At 42.4% G+C, this 18,374-nt stretch overlaps 1 protein-coding gene across 10 annotated transcripts in view; it reads right to left on the reverse strand.

Annotated features, from left to right (window-relative positions):
* LOC126212926 (zinc finger protein 708-like) overlaps positions 1-18,374 on the reverse strand; it is a 126,914-nt gene that overhangs the window by 22,175 nt on the left and 86,365 nt on the right. For 9 of the 10 annotated variants that reach the window (XM_049940438.1, XM_049940442.1, XM_049940441.1 and 6 more), the window contains one exon: positions 15,011-15,048. The exons of the other annotated variant lie outside the window; for it this stretch is intronic. In XM_049940438.1, the coding sequence (XP_049796395.1) occupies positions 15,011-15,048 (38 nt within the window). The remainder of the gene's footprint in view (positions 1-15,010; positions 15,049-18,374) is intronic. 10 annotated transcript variants of the gene reach the window in all.

The following is an 18,374-nucleotide window of genomic DNA, read 5'->3' on the forward strand; positions in this document are numbered from 1 at the left end:
TCTTCAGTAACTCGCTTTAGTAGCACTGCCGTCAACCACTTTACCACTGTTATAGCGCAGTGAAGGTATTAATGCACCTTGTCAATTGTATATTTTACATACAACCAGAATTTCTTTGGGTTTTCTGCAAGGTTTCGATACAGAGAGTCGTTCTGGAAACTATTAAAAGCCTCTCTCATTGAAGTTTGCACTAAATTTCGAGCTTATGTAAAACTTCGCCAATCTTGTGGATTTTGCATTCTTTTAAATTTGGCATGTGTATTTCATTGCTTCTGAAACACTGGTCTGACCTGTTGTGCGTCAGTACCACTTATTAATTTATTTGATATGTATCTCTCAGTTATTACTTATTTTACTTTAAACCACATCTGCACTATGCTTAGAAAGACTTATCTGAAGGAGGCGAAACTCTCTCTTTGGGATGTGTCAAGTGAATTTTTATCTGCTTTTTCAAGGGCATGTATTATGCGTTTATTTTGGTGAGTTTTGATGTTATAGTATTCACTCTTGTGAACTTTTCATGGCTCAACAACATTGTGGTCACTAATCCCTGTACCTGTTACACTACCTGTTTGGCCATGGTTATTAAGATGTCAAAGATGTTTTCTCAACCATTTACACTTTCAGTGCGTTTCTGAATTCACTGTGCAAAATAATTTTCAGACACACCATTCAGTTCGGTTTTCGGCGACGTTTTATGCCAACCACTGACATTGTATTTTCGCCAATATATCGAGGGTAGACGAAAGTCCCCACCAACCCTAATTCTACGAGTGGCATACCTATTTCAAATGACAAGTTTTCTTTGAACTGTTCAGCATGTTTCATCCAAGTCAGAGCATTGGTGAAGGGAACTTATTAATTTATTCCAGTTCGTAGGTGTAAGCTCCACCCGTACTTATCATACTGTATAGGCTTTCACAGTCAGCATCCCCATTAGTTAAAACTTATGGCCTGAGAGGCCATGGTCAATCTGTAAAACTACTGCTTCCTGACGTTACGTTACCAACTGCGGGCAGCAGTGAGTCAATGACTGGCTGCCAGGCTATGGGGGTCCCAACATTGCCTGTCCATGATTTATTTGGCTCTGAGCACTATGGGACTTAACATCTCAGGTCATCAGTCCGCTAGAACTTAGAACTACGTAAACCTAACTAACCTAAGGACATCACACACATCCATGCCCAAGGCAGGATTCGAACCTGCGACCGTAGCGGTCGCGCGGTTCCAGACTGAAGCGCCTAGAACCACTCGGCCACAGCCGGCCGTCCATGACTTATTTCCAGTATGATAATGAGTTTCACGGACAAACAGAAGGCGTGGCCATGGGCAGCCCTCTGAGTCCAGCTGTTGCTAATCTTTTCATGGAATTTTTTGAAGAGTAAGCACTGCAGTCGGGCACAAAAAGACCTTGAAAGTGGTGTCGGTACGTGGATGGGACTTTTGTGATATGGAATCATAGTAGAGAGGAACTGTACGGTTTCTTGGTGTATCTGAATAGTATTAATCCAAAGATACAATTTACTATGGAGAAACACAGAAATGGCAACTAGATTTTTTGGACGTATCAGCAATTAAACAGGCAATGGGATTCTAGGGCATAAGGTGTATACAAAAGAAACACACATCGACTATTACCTCCATAAGCATTCGAACCATCATCCCAGGAAGAAGAGAGGTGTCATTAAAACATTGGTGGACAGAGCTAGTAAGTTTATTTTCAAGTTGATCTAAATCATTTACGAATGGCTGGTAAGAAAAATGGATACGCCGACAACGACATCAAGCGAGCACTTCATCCCAGAAGAAAAGTATGTGACAACATGCAGCAACAACTGTCAGCTGGAAAAGTTTTTCTTCCATTTATTCACAATATTACGGACTGTATTGGGAAAGTTTTGGCCAACCGAACACAAAAGGAACTGTAGACTGGGATATACCGACAAATCAGCTGTACCGAAACATGTTTTTAAGGAAGGTGGTCATGAAATAAAATTTAGTGAGACAAGCGTGTTAGCCAGAACATCGATTATTATGCACGTATGTATAGGAAAGCTATAGAAATTCTGGAACACCACAATGATTTCATCACAAAAGAGGACGGCTTAAAGTTAGACAGGATATTGTGGTCGACTTTGTTCCAATGATGTGACGATCGATTACATGATGTTAGTCAGAGATAGACTTATAGTCTGCCCCACGTGATATATGTTGGTGCCCTCTATGCACACTATATAAACGGGAAATCCATGGCCTGGCAGCCATTGTTTACTCACCTTCGAAGATGTTGGCTGCAGTAGGCAACGAAACGTCAGGAAGAGGCAGTTTTACAGATAGACCATGACATCTGAGATCAGAACTTTTAATTGATCGCTACCCTTACTACCTCACAGGAGCTATCTACTTAAATTTTACTACAAGGTAAACTACACCACCAAATGTATTTCATCTATTCTTTGTGAACATGCTTAGGTCTCTTAAAAAAATTTCAGCTGAACTTATTTAAATACCTATAACGATTTGAGATTCAGTGCTTTCTGTTAGCACTTTGAGCCCTCGTTCTTTTCTAATGCAACTACAACAATTTACAGCTACGATACTTACTGTGTTGTATCTACCCTCTTTCGGTGTTCTACTTGCAGCCTTTGAAACTGAAGCATTTCCTGCACTTACCTGAGACCCTCTAATTTAAAAAAAAGCCCAGTCCCCTCTACACATCCGCATACTCGTGGAACTGCTTCCTTTGTGTAGTTGACACCTGAGCCATTTAGCTGAATCCGTAAATCCACCACCTTCTGACGCTAGTTGGGGAATCTGCAACCTACAAAGCTGCAGAACTGTCTGGGACTCTGATTCAGCCTTCACTCCACTCTGTATAAAACAACCACCTTCAGTTCTGCCCATGATGCTTCAGATGGTGAGCTCTGCCTTCATCTCGCACACAAACTGGCAGTCTTTACTAGCCAGTCACCTGAAACCTGAGAGAACCTCTTCCAATCCAATGTGGCACATATTGTTAGCACCAACGTGAGCCACCACCTACTGCTGGCTATTCCATGTCTCTCATGGCATCCAGAAGCACCCATTTCTTATCTGTAAAGACTCCTCCCAGTATGCACATTGGATTCCTTCCCCTCCTATACAGTCGTTTCTCTAAATGGTGCCATTACACACCTAACACCGGAGCTTCCAATCACCAGTATTACTACCCTCTGTCCTGTCTTGCACACTGAGAGGCTTTCTCTGGAACATGGCATGCGACTTCATCAGGCTCATGGATTTCATGAGCCATAGACAGAAATCAAATTGTTCATCAGACGAACTTAGCAGGCTCTCCGATCAGCAACATGGAAATTCTTTCACTGCCACCCACACGCTGGAATGACTTCCCACTCTACCAGAAGTGAGAGGTTCAAATGGCTCTGGTGTATGGTCATCAGTCCCCTAGAACTTAGAACTACTTAAACCTAACTAACCTAAGGAGAGCACACAACACCCAGTCATCACGAGGCAGAGAAAATCCCTGACCCCGCCGGGAATCAAACCCGGGAATCCCGGCGCGGGAAGCGAGAACGCTACCGCACGACCACGAGCTGCGGACCAAGTTAGAGGTCAATCTCAGTATGGGCAGTACCCAAGGTGACCGCAGCAGTGGACCAATTGGTGGACAACACTACCTGGAGCTGTGAGCGAACAATCACCAACTTCATTCACATCTGAACACAGCAATTACTATATCTGTCCATACCAGAGTTGGCATGGTAAATAAACAGACATATACGAAGTATAGGAGTTGAAGGTAAGGAACACAGACAATACTGCTGCTACTATGAGAGCTTCCACTGGATTGGGCGATCTAAGTGCTGCAAGTAACACAAAACAAAGGAGTGATGCTATTCAGCCAGTGGTTCTATGGACCACACAGTTTATAAAGCTTATAAATGTGCCTGATAAATACACACACGTGCACAAAATACGGGATTTGAAGCAAAATAATAATACCATTACAACTATAATAGTAGTAGATGTCGCGAAAATATACTTACTGCAATTGATAAATAATTCGCTCACTTGTGACAAACATCAAAGGATAAGGACGTCAAGTCATGCATCAAAAGTCCCCATTGTGAGCCAATTAAAGTATTAATGCTGACGAACAGAGAAAATGAGCAATTAAGCTTCTAACAAACACTATATGCTTTCCTTGAAGCAAAGGTGAAGTCGTTGCAGCAGCAGGCATCTGGTGTCAACATAATGCTGTTCAATCAAAAAATGGTTCAAATGACTCTGAGCACTATGGGACTCAACTGCTGTGGTCATTAGTCCCCTAGAACTTAGAACTACTTAAACCTAACTAACCTAAGGACATCACACACATCCATGCCCGAGGCAGGATTCGAACCTGCGACCGTAGCAGTCGCACGGTTCCGGACTGCGCGCCTAGAACCGCGAGACCACCGCGGCCGGCGCTGTTCAATCAAACCTACTTTTTGAATACCAGTGGGTGCAAGCATGTTACTGTCAGTGTAATATCGAATAGGAAGTTCTAGTAAAAGGAATTTCTTGAAAACCATCGATTTCGTGATGACAAAGTAATATTCGCTTTGCATCAATGACACTGACAATGCAATGTCTCAAAGCAGATGTCAGCCTTGTTCCACAGAAAAGTTTGTTCTCCCCTGATGTTACCAGGTGATCATACCATCTCTGTAGGGGATAGAGTTGGTGCAGTTAAAATATTTAACAGAGGGAGCACAGATCTACAGGAGCTGATTTTTAACATTTTAATGAAATGTGGTAGAAGGATGAGCTAGAGTGTTGGCAAAGATGGCAGTCACATATTCTACAAGTAATTTACTGTCGATAGCTTGCCAAAATCTTCACTCATTGGAAACTACCATGGCTCGACTCCATGATGCATTCTGTGCATTGATGGAAGTGGAAATATATGAATCATCATTACCAGATGTGGGCACTGAATTACGATCTAATTTAAGTTTGTTTATATACCCAGCTGTAAGCAAGAGTTTATAAAAACCCTCCATTTCATTTCAATGTAAATAAACAGTTACCACTATAACCAAGTGGACGAAACAGTCTCACCACAAGGGTTTTTAAATGATTGGTCCTGCAGTGATGAAGGTAGAAACCTGAAGAACGAGACGAATGGACCATTACTTCCTGATATTAGAGGTGCTTTGGTTATTGGGGTTTCATGCTGCGGAAAATAATTACTTTTTACACTGTTGACATATCCTGTGGGAGTCCACTTAGAACATGTATATATTTTTCAAAAATTCTGTTTCAATCAAAATATCAGCTACTGCAGGGGATTTTGCATGGAGTTAAGGTCCTAACATACTAAACTGCCAGCAAAAGCTGTGATATTCCACCACCTGAAAACGTAAAACCAAACAGCATATTCATTTTTGGCAACATCTCTCTGGAAAATTAGGATATCCACCGACATTTCTGCTTAGCTCGCCACACGGAAGTGAATATAATTTATTTGAGTGAGACATACTTAAGCATACCAAAGCTGTTGGTCTGGGATGCACCAACCTTATAACAATCGAACAGGACAATCTGAATTTAAAGCATATTTTCCAAGTACATGTAGGAACTGACATGGCACTCAATGAATTCGTTATATGTGAGGATTGCTGGAGTAACTCTCAGTATAGCTTGCTGGTTACAGATGAAACTACTAAATTGAATGAGAGTCAAAACTTCAAAATGATTCTTCAAAAAGGCAGTGCACCAAAACGCACCTGTCAGTATATTGTACACTATGTACAAAAATGGTTCAAATGGCTCTGAGCACTATGGGACTCAACTGCTGAGGTCATAAGTCCCCTAGAACTTAGAACTACTTAAACCTAACTAACCTAAGGACAACACACACATCCATGCCCGAGGCAGGATTCGAACCTGCGACCGTAGCGGTCGCGCGGTTCCAGACTGTAGCGCCAGAACCGCTCGGCCACCAGCGGCCGGCCACTATGTACAAATTTACACATGTGTTGCACATTCATTCGGAGGATGCAAAGCACGTGCGTTTGACAAAAAAAATGGAGGTAATCAACACTAAAGTAATGGAACTGAATGTCTTGTCAAGGAAGGTGCTATGAATGGTGAGGTGTTGATTGCTCAAATTCAGCAATATGACCTGTGTGTCAACGAGAAAATTGAAGGAGTCAATGTAAAACTAACGCATATGTGGAACAAGAATGTGATAGCTAAGGCACTTCACGCCCATCACCACCGACTGTCTCAGAATATACGTAAGTTGTAAATTGTCTCAAAAATGGATTAGTATGCAGCAGCATGTTGTCAAAGAAGTGTAATGCTAAAAACTGGGGTGTGGAAGACAATTTGACAGAAGTTACTTTCGTGAAAGTTGACAGGCTGAAAGAGCTGTCATGGACTATGGATGAAACCAGAAACAGGAGGAGGAGGAGTGCTGAGTTAAGAAAGAACATATGGGGTCATCAGGGCAAAACCGTATTTGTTAGGTAAGCACTCAATATGTTTAACCAAGAAGGCAATAAGAATTGGGAACAAGGAATTTGAAAGATTGCCTAGGCTGTTACAGTTAATAATTTCGAAAATGTCGACTGTTAAAAATATACCCTGAAACTATAAAAACATGTGGTCCAATATCACATAAGACCAACGCATGTAAAACCCCAAAAGGATGAATGGAAGTCTCATAGAGCGACAAATACAGGATTTTAACTGAACCAGCATTAGCAGCTCCACCTAGTGCAGGTAAAATAGTCGAAGTTCGGCCTGAAACACTAAACAGTCTACATCTAGAATATATAAATTATGGTAACTAAATGGAATCATAGATCGATTACGACTGTTTACAGCTTTAGCTGGTGAAGAGTTTGCAGATCACATGAACAAAATATTATCGATCTTACCTGGGCTATGAAAATTATGCATCGTCGAGTAAGTGTGGAGAGAGTTGTTCATGAGCTTTACAGACCTGCATGCAGAATATATCTGATAATACGAGGAATGGATTATGCATGGCAGACTGATCTCTTGGATATGCAAAACTACTTACAATCAAATAATGGCGTCAAGTACGTTCTCGCAGCCACAGACACGTTCCAATTCCGCTTGGGCCTTACCTTTGAATGTAAAGACAGAGAAGGAGGTTTGAGAGGTTTCTGAACAGTTGTTGCAGACAGGACTAAATCGACTGTCTATCAACCTTGAAGACATATGATGGAAGTGAATTTTATGATAGACATTTCAAAGCAGAATTCGAATTAAGTGGGATAAACCACTACTCAACATTCTCATATTTGGAAACTAGTATTGCCAAATGGTTGAACTGGACCATCAAAAATGGAATGTGGAAGCAATTTAATCTTCAATGTATGTGCAAATGGCTGAACATACAGCCAAAAATCATTGACGAGTATAATCGCATTATTCACCACAGAATTAAGAGCAAACCTATTGAAGTCACAAAGAAATTACAGGAAAGCTTTGAACCCATTATGTTCCTCATAGAGCGGGTCATATGATGTCAAAGGAACAGGGCATTGATGAAATGGCTTAGTTTCTCATCAAAGCTCAACAGCTGAGTGAACACCCACAATTTGCTATGTAATTCGAAAAGCAAAGCTGAAACCATGCAGTAGTGTGACATGAGTGCTACGAAACGTATCAACAAAGTTGGAGGTGGTATTCTCGAGAATCTGCCATCAGAAGTGTATATCTCTGGATACAATTTCTGTGGAGCTGGAACAAAACTAAAATAGCACCTAGCTTATGGTGATAAGGGCTTTAATGCATTGGACAATGTATACAAAGTGCACATCATTGCCTACACTACAGACAAAGATCACCATATTGCAGAGCAAATATTCATTGATAAGGCTACACAGGTATGTCAAGGAACAGATATTCATGCAGCACAAGCTATTTCTGAATATGTGGTTGATAAGGCAATGTTTGCTCGAACTTAAATTGGGTACTGGACTAACCTTCAAGCATTACTGAATTCAGTTCACTGTATACTAAAGAAGAGGAAAAGCCTATGGGATATTTAAAAAATTGGTGACAGCTGCAAACGGTGCCTTTAGGCAGAAAGAAGGAAGGAAATAATGTGGTAAAACGCCCACATTCCTACAAATGTCAAAGACAGCTGGTGGAATAATTCTGTTTCTGATACCTGCATTTGATGGGCTGTCAGCTACTGGATTCATTAGCTAGGAGAGCTGATATAATTCAAGCAGTACAGAACGCCCGAAAAAGCGAAAAGTAATTACAAGCAGCTGAAAGGCATAATATGACCTTAATAACACAGATCTGGTTAAACTCGTCAGCAAACTTAAAATCACGAGATTTTACAGCGTGTTTATAAAGGATACATTGCCTACGACAATGTTGAAATCCAAGAAACATGGAACTGTCAATTTAGATGTTGTTTGGGGTATGGAGTTCTTGGTGATTTAAGGCCACCTGAAGAACTGTGTTGTCACTTCACCAATAGGAACCAGCTGATGTACAATGTTCGACGCTACCATGACTTCAGTTCATACCTCTGAGGATATTTCTGCATGATATTTTTCCCGAAAACAAGCATAAAAACAAGCAGTATGCAAGTCTCCACGTCATTTGAATCTGCGATGTACTTATGTTCACACTAATCCTAATTGGTTTCAATTGAAAGCAAACTACTTTCCTCCAATATATGTGCAGGGGGTAGCGATGTACAGCATTGACTGACTGGAAACATACGACAGCATAGCTAACGTCACTGAATTAATAATAAATTGCATCTAGAGAATTGGGAAGTTGTGTCAATACCTCTTGGCACTTGCAACACTGACAATTCATATGTATACTTGAAACGTTTTGTTAAGGGATTTGAGGTATGAGGTGAAGGCAAACGTTAATATGTTTAAATCAAAGATAGAAACAAAACACATTGCGGACCTCAGTCACAAATATTTAATAGGATGGCTACTAGGTTTCTCAGAGCGACAAGTGATGGTGCATAATACTGATAAAATTTTTGAGTTATCAACTGGTGAACCAACTGCCGGTCAGTACAATTCGTGTAGTGTAATATTGTAATGAATTTTGTACCTCGACGACAGATTACTCCATATTATTTATGCATTTTTTCCTATAGTGAGTCTTGCTTATAAAAGTGAAGAAAATGACGTCCACAATGAATATGAGCTGCTACATGAAGCCAAGGTGGCGAAGGGTTCACAACCATGAGGATAAGAGGGAATAAGATGAGTGGTCAGGCGTGAAAGAGAAACGGCATGCCTATCCACTGAGGAGGACATCATGCCAGTATGACTAGTTGTTCAGCATCTTCTGCATAGACTCTCAACCGGGCTCGCATAAAAGCCACCAGTGGTGAAACATATTCTATGATGGTGGAGTGTGTTAAGACAGCAAATGATGAACAGAAGTGAAGAGGAATGAACTAAACACCCACAGTCTAGTTATGAATGGACATGGGATTTAAAAAAAATGGAGGAGGGTGGTCTGATCCACTCCCCTGGAAGCACCACTTAGGAGATGTAGGACACTGAGGAACTGGGTACCATGTACAGCCAGGTAAGAATACATGGGAGGACCAAGTAAGTTTCCTATCAGATATTAGCAACAGGAATTTTCAAGTTTCAATGAATGGAAGAACGAAAGGTGCAAGATGTAAAGATGGTGTAAGAAACTCATTACGCAGCCAAATATTCATACAAAAGGTTTTGGCAGTGGAAAACACTCGTAGCAGTTACTTCCGTACAATTTCTGGGAGTATGTGTATGGAACGATTTGAAGTGGAATGATCATATAAAATTAATTGTTGGTAAGGCGGGTGCCACGTTGAGATTCATTGGGAGAGTCCTTAGAAAATGTAGTCCATCAACAAAGGAGCTGGCTTACTAAACACTCGTTCGACCTATACTCGAGTACTGCTCATCAGTGTAGGATCCACACCAGGTCAGGTTGACAGAGGAGATAGAGAACATCCAAACAAGAGTGGCGCGTTTAATCACAGGGTTATTTGGTAAGCATGATAGTGTTACGGAGATGTTTAGCAAAATCAAGTGGCAGACCCTGCAAGAGAGGCGCTCTGCATCACGGTGTAGCTTGCTGTCCAGGTTTCGAAAGGGTGCGTTTCTGGATGAGGTATCGAAAATATTATTGCTTCCCCCTACTTATACATCCCGAGGAGATCACGAATGTAAAATTAGAGAGGTTTGAGCATGCACGGAGGCTTTCCGGCAGTCCTTCCTGCGAACCATATGCGACTGGAACAGGAAAGGGAGGTAATGACATTGGCACGTAAAGTGCCCACCGCCACACACCGTTGGGTGGCTTGCGGAGTATAATGTAGATGTAGAAATTTGCCAATTGGATTTGCACTCAGGTGGGGTAGGAGTCGGCGCATGGATAGCACACAGGAAGTGATCACTTGAATATGTGTCAGAGAGAGTGGGTCATTCCAGGTTGATACGGCGCGCGCCGCTATCATGTGATCTTGTTTAGAGCGCGCACTATAATCGATATAGTTCGCTGTTCTAGTGCGGGTGGCGCTCCGGTGGTGATTTGCTATTATGGCGCCGGCGTGTGTTCGTGGTGGCTGGCGGAAAGTGAGAGGGTAGTCGGTTTCTGGATATTGCACAGAACGTGAAGTTCACTCTGCCTGACCTGCTGGTGACTAGCGCTAAGGTGGTTGTACCTTGCAATATGAGCAGAGTGGTCTGGGGTGGATCAACTCGCCGCTGTGCTGGCCATGCGGTGGTGATTAATTGGCGTCGGTGCACTTGTTCTGCCTGCCTGTCCGATGTGGAGGGCCGGTGGGGTCCTGTGATACTCTGGCCCGGAGGCAACTAGTTGCTAAATTTTGGAGTCGTCTGCCAGGTTAGGGTGTAAGCTCGGTTGGCTCGTCAGAATTTCCGCTGGAAGCTCCAGCTGCGGTTTCTGAACTTCATTCTGATGTGGGACGGTGTTATTGGAAGTTTATGCTGTGTGTGTGTGTGGCACATTACGATATTCATTGGTACTAATTTATTTGCTCAACTGGAGTATCTTTTGTTTATACCGTGGAGTGGGTCATTACCCACCCGGTCTGCTGAGCGTAACCTTTGGTGGTGCCTGTATGTTCCTTTTTGAAGGAGTTGCGTTCATGTATGGTATATTTGGCATTTGACATGTTAGGTTAAGTCTGCCTAAGGAAGGCGGTTTTGGACAGTATACGCATAGTGAATTACTTCTGATTAGTATATATGGTCTTCTGAGACCTGAACAACACGATCTCGTCAATTTGGTTTGTGTCACAGCATTTAGTGGTATGTTCCGCATTTTTATCTCACTGTGTTATTATTAACTTGGTGGAATAGTCGCATTTGGTGTTGTTAAGGCACTTCTAAGACTGTGGTTTGACTATTCATGTGCGCTTGGCATTTATTGTTTTATTTATTAAGATTTGTGTGTGTTGGCTTCTGGCACCTGTTAAGAGCGCCTGAGTTAACGGCGCTGTGGTTATCATGTGCTGTCGGGATGTTATATTGTTATTTTATTTTTGAATTTTATCTTGTGTTGATATTATCTGTCGTGTGATACAGAACATAACCAAGGTGCGTAAGTGATGGGCAGTTGTGGGAGGCATGTCGGGGAGCTCTCAGCATTTATTTCTGGGACCGTTTCTAGTGGGAAGGCTCTGAAGTGTGCGAGCTCGATCGTCTGTGATTGCGTTTGGAGTTTCCCTTGCCCTTTGGTTGTATCAAATTATTATTTTGTTATTATATTTATCGGTTGTGTGTTGCGCTTCTTTTATTTTATGGTGCCAAGTGCCATTATCTTTCTCAAACGTCTTTTATATAAATGATTTTAAATTGTAAATGCCAAGTTAACTTACTATTGGATCTTGGTCTGTGGCGTAAAATCTTTTAAAGCACCATTGTAATTTGTTCTTGCAGAATAAATTTCTCTTATTTTATGGTGCCAAGTTGCCATTATTATTAATGTTTTTTAGTTTATTGCTGCTCTTAATGTTTTCCGATTTTATGGTGCCAACTGTCATCATTCTTAAAGGTTTTTGTAAATGATCTTAAGTTGTATTGCCAAGTTAACTTATTATTGGATTTTGTCTCTTGGCTAAACTCTAAAAGCTGTTTGGGGATTACTGGGTGGAAATCCTTCGATAGTTGTCCTATAAGAACAAACATTCCAAAGATGACAGGTGAGCTGGACAGTGCAGAACGAGAAGTCCAAATGGTAAGAAATGTGCATGGAATCTGAAAGGAACGTGGGTGCTCTAGTGGTAAGAGATGATTCAGAAGGTCAGCTAAGAGGGAACCTCTTGGACAGGTTCTCTAAGAGCCCCAAAGCAGATGGTGGGCAGTGAAGTTGCCAAGCAGCAAAAAGGAGTGAGGGAGCTGACCAATGAGCTAGGGTAAGTCCGACTTGGTAACAGCAAATGATGGAGAGGTGTAGATGTTGCAAAGAGAAAAGGTGAAATGAGGAAGGGCAAAGCTGACTGCAACAGCTAGCGGTCGCATGTTAAATGAGATGGATGGCCAGCATGGCTCCCACATGAGGTGGAATGCTGTCCTTGGAGGTAAAGGTCACAGAGGACCAGAAAGAAACATGAAAGGTCAAATGGGTTGAGAGGATAATTTTTTTTCCTTGGAAGCAGAAAACAAGTGGACACTGCAATTCCAAGAGCAGCTTTAAGCCCTCCTGGGATCTAATGCCATGAATTTTCCATTGGAGAAGTCATAATGGGGATTGGGGAAGAGGGAACAAATGAAGATTAGTCACCTTGGTGGCTGCTGAGTGCCAGCCTTCAAAAATCCACTGTTACAGGGGGAAGAGGCTGGAGAATCCTGTTCCATGAGATCAACAAACATATTGGCACTCTCCCTGGGTCAGTCTGAATTCCACGGCAGAAAATCGGTAAGCAGTGGGCACCAGCAAAATGGAGGTCAGCCAGGTAAGGTTATGTATGCCAACACCACTGACGTGGATCTCCAAGTCAGGGAAGGAGAAGACCATTTGTTTTTGTTATAGTTCTTAGAACTTTCTAGTTGACAGATGAAGAGTATGTTTTTAGCTGTAGAAAGTCTTTGCAGGAGTATTGCTTTTGTCCTTTCAGCCTGACAGTTGTGTAGCACGTGATTTCGCCACCAAATGTAAAGATCTGATTCCTTGTTGCGTAGCTGTAGTACGAGACAGGGATGCTATTGTGACCTGTGTGATTTCACTACTGAAACACTGACTTGAAGTTGGAAGTCTTGGTGGGCATATCCTCCGTTACGGACGGCATAGCAAAAATGGTACTGTAAATGCCAGATGGTAAAATGCACGGATTTTGACTAACTAACAATTGCAAGTGACAGGGTGGGGTTTGGTGGCCTTCAATCAGATCTCCTGGATGCTTGCTCATTAAGACACTTGGGATATTCACGGGATTACAATTGATACAGCAGAGAGGAGGCGAACAGCTGCCCTCGTGAGCATCTCTACCAAAAGTAACACAGTTGGCCATGTTTTGACTGGATACACGTTTTATTATAATGTTGACACTTGTACGAACGCATCTGGTTTGGAATGTATGGTTGGACTGTGAATACTTCACAGCCTCCCTTAATCTTTGAGGCAAAAACTACTCGAGCAAATGATAGAAAATGAGTGCATGTGGGATTTGCAGTTCATGGTCGTGCAGTAGCGTTCTCGCTTCCCGCGCCCGGGTTCCCGGTTTAGATTCCCGGCGGGGTCAGGGATTTTCTCTGCCTCGTGATGACTGGGTGTTGTGTGCTGCCCTTAGGTTAGTTAGGTTTAAGTAGTTCTAAGTTCTAGGGGACTGATGACCATAGATGTTAAGTCCCATAGTGCTCAGAGACATTTGAACCATTTTTGAGTGCATGTGGGCATTAAGTTTGCATCCATCTTTTTCCTAAATGAGAAAAATTTCACAGTCTCCAACTGCAACACCTTCCAGAATAAGGCATGCATTAACTGTAGCAAAGAAATGACCCTCTTCAGTATGTGATACCATGAGGAACCAAGGTGCATTTGGGAGGGCCTTCAAATCTATAGCCTCATTCTGTTTATGTTTATGTTTATGTTTAGTAGACACACGCTAATATGGTGATTGATACATTGCAAAAGAATCCCCCATGATCGCCAACATCTCCAATGGCATGCTTTTTCCAACTGGGAACCCCCTCAGAGGGGGATTCACCCACCGTAAATGATTGTTCGCACCTCAGGTCACACCCCCCCAAACTCCTGACAGAGGGACCAATTGGCATTTGGGAAGGTAACAGCTCAGGCACTCACCCTTCTGGGTCTGACCTGTATCAAAGGGTACATGAGAACCCTACCTGTTGACCTGGAGCTGCCAATTATGCATTACCTTGTCACCTGTAATGTGTCTAATGAATGGGACAGCCTTCAGGAACACACCAGGATGAAGGAGAAACAAAGAGAATGAGGATTCACCAGTTAAGTCTTCACAGCCTTACTGAAAGTGGCACCAGCTACTTATATTTCTTCTTGATGGTGGCCTGTAAACCACTACAAGCTTGTGCGTTACCTGAGCACCACTGTGGCACTGCATTGAGAGAGGTGTTCAACACTATATTCGTTAATCTGAAAGGCTGGGAATTAGCTCCAATTTTTGGATATATAGCCATTCACCCTTTCTTCTAACTTGTTCTACTGCAGTATGATATTAGCTTGTGCCCATCAAGATAAATGTGTTGAATTTAAGTGATTTAATGTGACATTTTGCATTAAACAAAATACAGCTGCTGATATGCCACCTGAACTTTTATTTTCCTGTATGGATATCAGACATTTGCTCTATTTATGTAGGAATAGTCACATAATGGTTGTTGCAAAGAATAGTATTAATGAATCATTACAGTAGTGCATTTTATAACTGAAGTACTCTCACAATTAATAAACAAAAATTTATATTTCTGAAAAAGTTCTGCAGTGAATTATGAAAACTTACCTTGCACTATCAGATGCACATCTTGTTGAGGTTTCCACCTGAAATATTTGAAGAAATGGCCAGTGATTTACAACTGATGAGACAGTAAATACATAGAACTCTTTTTTTTTTTTTTTTTTTTTTTTTGTGGTTTTAGGGCGCACAACTTCAACGGTCATTAGCGCCCCGACTACGTGAGGAATGCACCGCGAGTCACAAGTTTAAAACAGCAACGAAACGGAAAACACGATAAAAGACAGACTGACAGGCATAGGATTAAAAAAAGAAAACAGCAGAATCAAATGTCCTTGGAGAGGGTTGTCAAATTGATAAAATGAAGAACGCGAGCAGCTGCTCGTGGGTCATCTGCTAAAATGGCTTCTACAGTAGATGGCAGGCCAAGATCAAGACGAAGGGTGTTAAAATCCGGACAGACCGTTATAATGTGGCGGACCGTCAGCAATTGCCCACATGGGCAGAACGGCGCCGGCGCAGCCGTCAGCAGATGGCGATGGCTGAACCGGCAGTGGCCAATTCGTAACCGGGCCAAAACGACCTCCTCCCGCCGAGAAGGGCGTGAGGAGGACGTCCAAGCCACGGGAAGAGGTTTCAGGGCCCTAAGTTTGTTGTCTGTAAGTGCAGCCCAATCGGCATGCCACTGCGATAAAATGCGCCGACAAATTACCCTGCTACAATCTGACGAAGGGACACAACAAGAAGCTGTCCGAGGCTGGAGAACCGCAGCCTTGGCCGCGGCATCTGCAGCTTCGTTCCCAGGGATACCAACATGGCCAGGAACCCACATAAACCTAACCGTTGAACCGACGTCCACCAGCTGCTGAAGAGAGCGTTGGATCCGGTGCACGAAAGGGTGAACCGGGGACGGATCACTGAGGCTCTGGATAGCGCTCAGGGAATCGGAGCAGATAACATATGCAGAATGTCGGTGGCGGCAGATGTAAAGGACAGCCTGGTAGAGGGCAAAGAGCTCAGCTGTGAAGACCGAACAATGGCCATGGAGCCGGTATTTGAAACTTTGTGCCCCGACAATAAAAGAACACCCGACCCCGTCAGTTGTCTTAGAGCCATCTGTATAAATGAAGGTCATATTAATGAACTTCGAACGAAGTTCGATAAAACGGGAGTGGTAGACTGAACCGGGGGTAACCTCATTCGGGAGCGAGCAGAGGTCAAGGTGGACGCGAACCTGAGCCTGGAGCCAAGGTGGCGTGTGGCTCTCGCCCACTCGAAAGGTTGCAGGGAGTGAAAAATTAAGGTGTTGAAGGAGGCGACAAAAGCGAACTCCAGGGGGTAGCAGGGCAGAGACATACAACCCGTATTGACTGTCGAGAGAGTCATCAAAAAAGGAACGATAAGACGGGTGGTCGGGCATTGCCAGTAGCCGACAGGCATACCGACAGAGCAGTATATCGCGCCGGTAGGTGAGTGGCAACTCACCAGCGTCAGCATGAAGACTCTCGACGGGACTAGTAGAAAACGCTCCGATCGCAAGTCGTAAACCCCGATGTTGTATGGAGTTGAGGCGGCGTAAGATGGATGGCCGTGCAGAGGAGTATACGAAGCTCCCATAATCCAGCTTGGGGCGGACGATCGACCGATATAGGCGAAGTAGGACGGTTCGATCCGCTCCCCACGACATACCACTGAGAACACGGAGGACATTTAGAGAATGGGTACAACGGGCAGCCAATAGAATTCTATTAACGCCCACCAACATGTGATTGGTCCACAAAATGCTGTATGTTAGGCTTGAAAATATCATTAAAGAGGACATGATAAACTGTTGCAGTTAATGGAACAGAATGTTAGTAAGAATTCATTCTCCATTTTCTCACTGTCTTCAGTACTGTAAATAACTACGCAAGCCAGTAATTTGGTTGTAGCCATACTTCCTATTAGACACTTCACAAAGGAAAGTGACCAATAACATTTTTAATCTGTTATGCACTTACACTTTGTGTAAAATTTTCTTTCACTTTTTTTCCATTATGAAAACTGCCATGCAATGACAGATGAATCCATCATCGTAAGTGACACATTTGGACCTTTGTGCTCTGGGCAGCCCAGACCAACTTGCAGAGGTGAGGAGTGACTCCTAAACCCAACCTTAAGTTCACACCCAGAACTATATACAGGGTTGGACCATTAAATATACAAACATTAATAAATATTGGCAACCTCCAAATAGTTTCACACATTGTAAATGGACAAGTTAAAATTGGCATTACAAAATATCACATTCACAGATGAAGAAATACCACAATCAGAGAACTGTAGATTCTTCACAGAGAACACTTGGAAGAAATTCGCGAAACTACTACAGAACTAGGCTCTGCATTCATAAATGGCAATTATGTTGCAAACGGTACCAAATTTTTTGGGAGGACAACGGTTCAATCCCACACCCGACCATCCGGATTTAGGTTTTCCATTATTTCCCTAAATCACTCCAGGCAAATGCCGGGATGGTTCCTTTGAAAGGGCATGGCTGACTTCCTTCCCCATCCTTTCCTAATCCGATTAGACCAATGACCTCACTGTTTTGCCTCTTCCCCCAAACAATCCACAATCCAAATTTTTCATTACCTCCAGAAGTCTCTCTCCCTGCAATAATTCAATATTTGGGTGAGAGGTACACAATAATTAATGCACATGCACCAATAGATCAGGATAACAATGCAGAAGGTAAAACAGTCCTCAGAACAACGTTGAGAAGCATCTGATGAAGTTCCAGAGGAAAACATACAGATTTTATTAAACTTTTATCCTCAGACTGGCACAGAATGGAGATGAGAACATTATCTGCCCAAACTGCTATTAAATGAATTTATTCACAACTGGAATTTTGACTGTTATGCCATTCTCAAGTGACAGCTTACTATGAACTAAGTCAGTGTTATTAAATGTCATGCCTAGTGCTTGGGGAGTTGATATTAAGATGTGCAGTATGACATGACTTTGATAGAAATTAGTACATGAAGTACTACCAATTTCTAGGCATACAGATTACAAAGACTCCCATCTTGTAAAGAAAATGGAATTTGTAAACATGGTTAACACAAAAGTATTACCTCAAAAGTATTACCTCAAAAGGAATTATAAAGGATTCAGACATCACACTGAGCTACCACATGAGAATTGTACAACTGCCAAATTAATTTTGAATAAGTACATTCCATATCAGTCCTGGTAGAAAATGTTTTCATTTATGAATGTCTGCCTGACTAGATGTAAGAAAAAAGGAAAACTGCAAAGAAAAAGACATTTAGCATACACCACTAAAAAGATACGAGGACATCAATAATATGATTTGAGAATATCAGACAGCTTGTGTGCCAGAAACAAAGCACAATTCCAAAAAGAT

The sequence above is a fragment of the Schistocerca nitens genome, chromosome 11 (genome assembly GCF_023898315.1).
Source record: "Schistocerca nitens isolate TAMUIC-IGC-003100 chromosome 11, iqSchNite1.1, whole genome shotgun sequence".
Classification (NCBI taxonomy): Eukaryota; Metazoa; Arthropoda; class Insecta; order Orthoptera; family Acrididae; genus Schistocerca; species Schistocerca nitens.